This window comes from Miniopterus natalensis, chromosome 9 (assembly GCF_054644295.1).
Source record: "Miniopterus natalensis isolate mMinNat1 chromosome 9, mMinNat1.hap1, whole genome shotgun sequence".
NCBI classification, from domain to species: domain Eukaryota; kingdom Metazoa; phylum Chordata; class Mammalia; order Chiroptera; family Miniopteridae; genus Miniopterus; species Miniopterus natalensis.
In genome coordinates, this window is record NC_142089.1 from 57,825,957 (window position 1) to 57,835,891 (window position 9,935).

The following is a 9,935-nucleotide window of genomic DNA, read 5'->3' on the forward strand; positions in this document are numbered from 1 at the left end:
TTTCTTGCATGGTTTGGTTCTATAACAATCATTTCAGAAGTTAAACAACTACTACCTGCTTCCTCTTTTAATCCTGCGCTTTGACAGACAGGCAAAGAGCAGGAGCCACCAGCCTCCCTGAGGATTTGCAATTAGAATCAGACTGTGCGGGAGCGGTGGTCAGCCCCCTTCAGTTGGTTCAAGGGATTTGACTCCAGAGCAGAAACTGAGCATCCAGGGTGTGCAGACACTAGGCACTGCTGGGGAAGACAGGGCAAGGAGGACGCTGCCTCCCCCCAGGTGGGGTACAATCCTACAGCAGGGGCCCCAGAAATGCAGACAAATAACCACACCACCGAACAGAGGAGGGAGTGATACATTTTGTCCTGGGTGAGTCAGGGAAATCTGTAGAGGTGATGTTGGATCTGGGTCTGGAAGGATGAACTGGCCTTGTGAGCAAGACAAGAAAGCGCCGATAAGCTGAGAGAGCATTAGCAAAGCCACAGCCACTTCAAAGTGCGTGGGGTCTAAAGGGCGCCAGGGTGTTGGCAGGTGGGGGCGAGGCAGGTGCTAGGACAGTGGTGTTAGAAAGGGGAGGGAGGTTCCAAGGTCCTGGATGGGGCTAGGGGGTCTTGGATTCTTGATCAGGACAAGCTCACCAGTACAGGCCCAAATCAGGTTGCCCTCCAACACAACTCCCAAGACGCCCGCCTCTCACAGGAGCTGGTTCAGGATGGAAGCTCCTTCCTAGAGACCTTGCCCCTGGTGCCAGAAATCCCCAGCATTCCACTTGCTCCTCGGAGGCCTCCTGGAAGTGAGAGTGCATGTTTGCTAAAGTGGGTAACACATTAATGACCCGACCTCCCACTTGCATTTCTGGAACTCACAGATAGGCTCTGGAGCTAGGCTGCCTGGGTCACAGCCCAGCTCTGTCCCTTGCAGCTATGGAACCTGGGGCAAGATACTTAACCAGGGAGAACAAGTGTCAGTGAGGCACCCCAAGAGCAGAGGGTGGTAGAGTGCAGGGGACATCTCCCAGCTGCATGCCTTTGCCCTGGGGCCCCATGCACCCTCACCACCCACTTCCTAGCAGACTGCTCTACACAGCGTTTCCAGCAGAAATATAATGTGAGCCACATTTGTAATTTAAAATGTTTCAAGTAACTCAATTACAAAAGTAAAAGGAAACAGTGAAAGTTAATTTTAATAATATATTTATTTAACCAACTATATTCAAAAATATTATGTTAATTCATGTAAAAAATTATTAGTGAGATTTTTACATATTTTTGGTACTAAGTTTTTAAAACCCAGTGTGTATTTTACTCTTACAGCACACCTCAATTTGGACTAGCCACATTTTAAGTGACCACATGTGGCTTAGTGGTCACATGTGGCTAGTAGCTACATATTGGATAGCACAGCTTTAGAACAATGGTCCACACAACTGGGCAGAAGTAATATCAATAGCTAATGTTTCTTGATTACCAGCTGAGACACCTGGGTCCAATGATTAAACCTAGGCCTGCTTCCTCCTCTGTAAGAGAATTAATGAAACCTGACATATATCACTGAACCTCAACTTAAGACATTATCTGAAGCCTACGTATAGTTTCCTCAGCCTAGAATGCCCTCTCTTCCCCATTTGGAAATCCTTATTCAATCATTAAGATCTTGTTCAAATGTCACCTCCTCTGTGAATCCTGCCCACCTTGCCTCTTAGGTAGCATCCTGGTGCTCCTGGCTCTGGGTCAACCTAGCACATGTTCAGACCTCTCTAATGGTGCTTCCCATGTTGCTTTATGATTGTTTCCCTACCTGTCTTCTGGGTGAATCTGGCAGGGATTGCTGCATCCACTGATTCTAAGATGCAGATTTTCAACTCTTTAGCATCTCTGGAATCAGGATTTATTTATATTACAATAGGCAGTGTTTTTTCTTTTCTTGGTGAGACAAACACATTTAAAAAGAGTAATGACGTGATTGCAATATATGGCATAGATTTGATAAATTTTAGTATTTGCCTTTGTGTCCCCAGGCACTGGGCTCAGTAAATGCAATAAATGTGTCGAATGTACTGACAACACTAATAAAAGTTTACAGCCATTACCACACGTGTAAATTATTTGGCTGGCTGCCTCTCCTCCACTCTGGATGGTAAGCTCTCCAAGGGCAGAGACTGGGGGCTCTTTCATAGTAAGGGGACTCTGCATCTAGTAAGAGGCCAAAATGTGATACCTGGTTTTCGAGGAAAATGTGCCCTTGAGTCACATGCAAGGAAAGAAATCCCACCTTTCTCATTACAGCATAATTAGGCTTTAAAATTTCCTTCACCAAAATATCTGATTACTGCATCAGGAAGCAGAGCGATCCAGCTCGAGGGTCGGGGGAAATGTGCGCTTGTGGGACCAGGGGAGAGAGCATTTCCCCTCAAAGCTGCACGTTTCCTCAGAAACCCCAAAGGGCCCTAAACAGATTATCTTTCAAAGGACTCATTACAAGGCAAGAGCTTTAAAATTCCAAGTGTTTTAACAAAATCTTTTATATCTAGAAGCTCCACTGTCAAATCATGCTGTCTCTCCCCAATTCATAATATGATATGCAAATAGAGAAAAACATGCCCAAAACCCTCTTCTCTTTAGAGGGTTAAAAAATATGCTTTGTGGGAAAAAAAAGGTGGGGCTGCGGATAGGGAAGTAGGGACCTTTTGATGAGTGGTGATCCTCAAGCTCTACCCCATTAGGCCCAAGTATAAAATGTCTGGAATGTACATAGAGGTCCTATGGGCAAATATTGACTTTTAAGAATTCGAGGTTATTGCAAAGTTGTTGTTTAAAGGTACACCTGGATTTCTCTTTAATGAAAGGATTAGAGTTCCTATCAGATAACAAGAGAACTCAGTCTATGTGGGGGTTTTATCCAATTCAATACACACAACCACCATCCCCCCCCAACTCCCACCATTCTTCCTTGGGGGAAATCATGCCTGTTCTATCTTTGGCAAGCAGTGCAAACACTTGAATTGAGCTAAGGGTGTGTGGTTTTACTTTTTTTTGCCTGAAAAGAAAACATGGCTTTACAAATGCAGTTAAAGTAAATTGCTCCCTGCCTTACCAAACTCTCAGGCTGGCTCGGGATGTAGAGTCTCAGGCCTGGGCCTGGCTGGATTCAGGCTGCGGGTGTTCCTGGGAGCACGGCCAAACCGAGCCCCTTTGACAGCTCCTGCATCCTGGATTTAAAAGGGAACCAATCACAAATTCTTTCTTTCTTTTCTTCTTCTTCTTTTTTTAAGTATGAGTACTTTATTTCAATATGAATTATACTTTTATAAAGTTGTAAAAATATAACTCTACATTGAACAAAATCTATATATCCCACTCTTTTTTTTTTTTTTTTTTAATTGATTCCAGAGAGAGGAAGGGAAAGGGAGAGAGAGAAACATCGATGGGCTGCCTCCCTCATGTGCCCCAAACGGGGACCAAACAGCAACCTAGGTATGTGCCCTGACCGAGAATCCAACCAGCAACCTTTCAGTCTATGGGATGATGCCCCAACCAACTGAGCCACACCAGCCAGGGCATGTCTCCCTCTTTTTAGAAAATACATTTGGGAACACTGTATCGACCCCACCACCTTGCTCCTTACGCCTTCTGGCGGTCAGTCTTGCCTCGGTGGAAGCCAACGTTGGTGGGAAATGACAGACATTTCCACCCAGGTCAACAGGAATACTGACTTGGCCGCAAAAGCAAAAACCCTGGATGCAGATCTTCACTTTTACTGACTTCGTGCTCCTATCTCACAGGAATGGCCTTGAGAAGAGAATCACGGAGAGAGTACAGGAATCCACAAAGCTGTACAGGGGAGGCTGGAAGTAAGCTTCCCTGAGCACACGGGGGTAGTGGCTGATACACACCGTGGGGACCTACCAGGCAGTAGAGGTAAAATGCCTCCAGCCATGGAAACTGGCAAGGGACATCAATCCGGCAAGAGACCTGGGCAGGTGAGTAAGTACAGCAAGCACACGCTTTAACATAACTGAAACTTCTGAGGGGCCTCCCCGCTGTGAACATTCCTATAAAATTCAACTCAGATGGAGGGTTCCACAGTTACCTTCAGTGTCATTACACTGAACAAGACAATAGCACATTCCCTAAAAATCTAAGCATTTACATAGTGTCAACTGTCCAATATCAAGAGGGCATAGATTTATGGCTAAACTATTTCTCACATTCACTCTTTGCTTAAAACCTTTCTCCAATGTGAACTCTCTGATGATTAACAGAGGACAGGGCTAGTGGTAAAAGATTCCCCACATTTATGGCACACAAAGCACTATCTTCCGGTCCTGAACAAGCGCTGGTTGTGGCCAGTGGTGTAATGATTTTTAATTCTTTGAAAAGTCACCCCACACTTAGAGATTGCATTTGGTCTGTCCCTGGTGTGAGTGGCCTTAGCTGGAGATGGCCTGAGATAATCAGAAGGTTTTTCCCAATCTTCCTGCAGGTAAAAAGCTTCTGTGACGCACAGAAATTGCAGCTCTTCGCAAGTGAGAACCTGTCCATAGGGCTTATGACTGGTTTCTCTCCCGTGTGCTGTTCCTGGTGCTGGTGCAAATTTGCAATGAAATAAAATCGTTTTGCACATGCCCTACACCTCAACAGCTTCTGGCTGAGTTGTGTTCCCTGCTGCTCAACCATGTCTCTCAAGACTGGCCCACAACTCTCACAGGGGTGGGTCTTCTGGGAAGACAAAGCCGTCTTGGGATGCTTTGCCTGTGACACTCTGACAGACACTGTTCAGTGGGAGTCGCCACATCCTCTGCTCCACAGCAGTAACCATGCGAGGATATAAGTGCAAAGTTCTCCAGCTTCACATCGAGGGATAGGTATCTCTGAGCCTCATCAAGGAGGCACCATTCCTCCGGGGAGAAGTACATGGCTACGTCCTCAAAGGTCACACCAACCTGAGCCGGGCCCCTCAGAGGGCCTCCACCACCAGACTCCATGGGTGGAGTGAAGCCAGAGAGGACTCCCCCCTCCGGCATCCCAGCGTGGCAGTCCCTGTCTCAGGCCCTGGCACAGGTCCCAGGGGGTCTCGACCCAAACCCAGCACTCCAGAGCCTCTGACCAGATGAGCCAGTCTTGACAGAAGCCAATCACAAATTCCCTAGCTGCTTATTTTTCCTTTTCTTCCTCTGCTCAAGTTCAGTTTAAATGAAATTACTCTGGCTAATGAACCTAAAGAGATCATCAAGTAGATGGGTCGCCACGTCCTTCCTGTGACTATTCCCACCCTCTCCTTTCCCCTCCCGTATCCATGTGTGCCTTAGAAAGCTTCTTTCTGGAGATTCCTGCTGTCTGACCGAAGCCCTCCCACGGCTGCTGGTGGGTTAGGCAGCTTAGAGCCATATTAATACGATGCTGTTCAGCACATGCCATTTCAGGCGCTTGGCTCTGCTAAGGCTTTATGGTCCCCATTCAGGAGGCAGGCACCCACAGGCCCATGGGAAAGAGAGACACTGACTTCCAGCAACGTGGGGCCTATAGCAGGGTCCTTCACAGGAGGAAGGAGGAGCTCACAACTGTCTGCATAGTAGCTACGCGTCCAGTGCTTGCTGTGTGCAGGCATCGTCCATCCATTCCTTCCCTGCGTCTTTACTTAAGGGCCAGTGGCCAATTTTGACTCCAGAGGAAGGTCGACTCACCATACCTGGTACGCTCTCTTGACAAGCGGTCTCGACCAATCCCTTTCCCCTTAGTTCAGCTGAAACAAAGCCGAGATTTTTTTTTTCTTCTCCCCACAGATAACCTTACTGGAACTAAGGAGGAAACCAAGAAGGGACAGTACAAAACACAGACGCAGATGAGTTTACAGAGTCCCCGATTTCTTATCTGGCAGAGCTTCCTGGGGAATCGGCTTCCTTTCCCCCTCCCACACCCTCCGCGCAGAGGCCCCGATCGTTTGTGTATAGTAAGATAAACACATTTCCAAACGTTGGGCCCCTCTCTTGGAGGGGGCCATGCCTTTCCTTTCATCCTGCTCCACCCTCTCCTCCAAGGTCCGACACTAATTAAGGAGAACATGATCGACATTAATCCAATGCATCTTAAAAAAAAAAAAAATCTAGTAATGCTATGAACCCAAACTGAGGAACATACAACGAAATAACAGACGTGTAATCATCAAACATATTGAGGTCATGGAAGTTAAGGAAAGAGAGAACTGTTCCAAAATGAGAAACTAAAGAGTTGAGACACCAACATGCAGTGTGTGATTCCAGACTGGATCCTTTCTCTTTAAAGGATGTTATCGGGGAAGGTTGAATGGAGTCCAAGGGTTGGATGATAGGATTAGACAAGTGTTACTTTCCTGATTTTGGTAGTTGTATTGTTGTTATGTGGGTAAATGTCTTTGTTTATAGGAAAAACATAGTAAAGTATTCACTGGTGATGGGACGTATCATGTCAGCAACTTACTCTCAAGTGGTGCAGGGAAAAAAAATGTTCTTTGTACTTTACTTGCAACTTTGCTTTAAGTTTGAGATTGTTAAAAAGACTTATTTGAACTACTATGTATCCAGCAATCTTACTTTTAGGAATCCATTCCAAAGCTATATAGTTGAAAAGAGAGAGAGAACCAGACTGTTACTATTTTTGTCAACAAAGATGAAACAGCTCAAATACCCAACATTAAGGGACTGGTTGTGTAAACTAAACAAGTCTAAAAAAGGAATAAAAACTATCTCTATATACTATTATGGAGTGATCTCCAAGATACAGTAAGAAAAAAAATTAGAGAAAATTGTGCACATATATACATATATATCTGTAAAAAGAATATATGCATCTGTGTATGCATAATATTTTAAAAACAACAGAAAGATAAATCATGAAATTTAGAAATAAATGATTGCCTATAAGATATAAGAGGAAATAGGGTAAAGGAGATATGAAATAGAAACTAGACTACTTTAAATATATTTTGTTTTATAGATTTGACCTTGGAGCCATGTATTTTATAACATTACTTTAAAAAAAAGTTAATCCTGGAAGATAAAATGAAACAAATGATCCTAAATGCGAATGCAGTTTGCATAACCACTCAGAGTGGAACTACTCCATGGGACTTGAAAATTTCAGCATGACTGCAAGTCCCTAGGGGGATATACCCTGGGGATAATAGGAACTAAAACAAAAACAAAACCCACTTAAATTCTTTTCGGGAATCCTGTTGTTGGTGGAAGTGTTGGTAGCTTTTCTGAGATGCATGTGTGCTGTATGACTAAACAAATTCATAATTTTGTTATAATGTATCATTTTCAGTGTCTTTGAAAGCCATGATTCTCATCTTCAGGAGAAAGAAAACATAGAATTAAAGATGTTAAGCAAAATCCCTATAATCCTAAATTTGAATTGGAAGTATTAGTATGAACTCATGATGTATTTATCTTAAGAAATAAACATATTTCTTGGCTCTGTTTAATAAAAAGGCCTAGAAACAATGAGTAACCAGTTAGCAGAGCACTCCCTGCTACCAGAGTGAGCTCCAGAAACACCCTTTCCCACTAAAAGAAACAAGGCTCTTTGGAGAAACAGCTGATTCCATATTTAGAGCAGGAAATGCACAAGATGTGCCTGGAACATCTTGTCATACCAGATAAAAAAAAAGTTATCAAAGACTACGAGGATTGCATCAAAGGACTAGAGAGCCAGCTTTAAGAGGTTCCCACTGGCCAAAGACGGACCGTTTGAAAACCAATGATGGTCGCAACTGCAATAGATCAAAATACATCAAATATGTTTAAATTCACGTGTTCCTATTGATTCTAAAAGATAATAATTGGTCACACTTAGAGGAATATGGTGAATCATTTTTTAATTTTTTCTTTATCCTGACTCTCCTACATGAACGATTACATTGGTTAACCAAGCAGAAGTTTCTCTTCTCTTTATAGAAATGGTACAGCTAATAAATGAAGAAGTAATGGTAGAATAAGACTATCACCATCACCATTTCACAACTCTTGAGTGAGCTAATGGATCTGGAAATTAATCATCAATAGCTGCTAGTATCATAAAAAGAGCGACCAGATGTTACATGTTTCCTGATGGAAGAATACAACATCTATGAAGCAGTCCTACCAAAAAAAAAAAAAAAAATCAGACTTCAAGCTGATCAAACCCAAGATCCAACTGCCAATTTACAGGAAAACCAGAGGATGAAGAAATACGTAGAATGAGACCACTGGGGGTTCTAAAAGTCTAGACTGCTAGAAACTCGACATAGCTAACAGCTCAGCTTTTGCAAAGGAGAGAGAGAGATGGAAAGAGGGTGAGAGAATATGGGAGGTAGAGGGGGAAACTATAGATGAAAAGAAACATCATTAACCATAGCAATCATTCATAACGTGTGGACCTTATTCAGATTCTGAGTCAAATAAAGAAACTTTAAAAATTATGATATTTATGAGATGATTTAAAATTGAACACTGGCTAGATATTTGATGACATTAAAGACTTATTGCTGTTTTTTTAAGATGTGATAATGATATTGTAGCTATGTTTTTTTTCTTTTATTTAAAGAGTCCTGTTTTAGAGGTTCATACAGAACTGTTTATGGAAGAAATTCAATGATGTCTGGAATTTGCTTCAAAATAATGCAGATGGGATGGAGGAGTCGAATGGGGCTGTATATACGACAGTACAGGGTGGGGTAAAATAGGTTTACAGTTGTTCATATGGAAAATGATACAATAAATAATAATACAAGAATAAACTCTGTTTTGCATACTCGCAACTGTAAACCTACTTTTGCCCCACCCTGTATTTGCCATGAGTTCATAAGTGTTAAAACTGAGTGATAGGTACCTTTTTATGTGCCTAACATCTTCTTGTATATTCTGTTTTTGTACATACTTGGAACTTTTCATAATAAAAAGTTAGAAAATAACACCTACTATGTACCAGGGACTAGGCCGGCATTGACGCACCTAAGCTATAAATTGACGTGACAGAAAAACAGTCAGAACTTTTCCTTCACGACTTGCACATGTGGGAAGAGAGAAAAATTTGGTGGCAACGCCCTTAGCTCTCCCCTCATTTGATGAGATGAATATGCAGCTTGCTTTGCCAAATTGGAAATTGAGAGCAGAATGCGACCCTGTCTAAACAGCTCCTCCGAGGAGCTTGCTGAAGGCCGGAACCATTACTCAGGGCCCAGCTGCACAGCATTCTCACCCACCCAGAAACACATGCGGAGACTTGCGGATCCGAATAGGCCCACATGTGGGTTTCAACAAAGAGCAACCAGACAAAAGCCCCACAGATGCATCTGACCTCTCCCTTGGCCTCTGGGCCTTCCATGGAAATGTGAACTTTCCTTTGACACTCATATGACACCCTCTGGCTGTTAACAACAGTCCTATAGAGAGTGGGCAGTGCCCTTTGGCTGCTTCAGGGGCAGGGGGCCCAGTGATGGCATTCATACCACAATCTCCTCTTCTTTCTAGACCCCACCCTTTTTTCAGTTTAGCTGCATGATCCTTGAGGTTAGAAACATAAATTCAGCTGGACAGTCAGAGTGGTGACTTTTATCGTACATGCCTGGGATATTTTCCCAAGGAATCTGAGAGAAATGGCTTCATCGGAGAGAGACATGCAGTGCCGCAGAAATGCACAGCGGAGGAGTGGGCCTGGCCACAGTTCTCCCTGGGCTTGCACCAGGCCTGCATTTGGCTTGCAGTGAGAGAGTATTCCTGTGGGATCCACATGGCTATCTATTAATTCAAGCACTTACTGAGCCTGAGCATTAGACACTCAGGAAGACATAAAGAAGAAAAAGGCAGTCTTTGCATGAAAAGCTGTCAGACAACTTCAGTGTAGGTCAGGGTGTGATCAGACCATAACTAGGAGTTCAGAGGGGAAAGAGACAATTTCCAACTACATTGTGAAGTCACA

General features: G+C 43.5%; 1 protein-coding gene across 1 annotated transcript; it reads right to left on the minus strand.

Annotated features, from left to right (window-relative positions):
• Window positions 1-4,311: 4,311 nt before the first annotated feature.
• LOC148092473 (zinc finger protein 211-like) lies at window positions 4,312-5,023 on the minus strand. Its single transcript, XM_087820720.1, is given in 3 exon segments — window positions 4,312-4,433; window positions 4,436-4,774; window positions 4,777-5,023. Coding segments are annotated over 3 exon segments (708 nt in total).
• Between the last annotated feature and the right edge of the window lie 4,912 nt (window positions 5,024-9,935).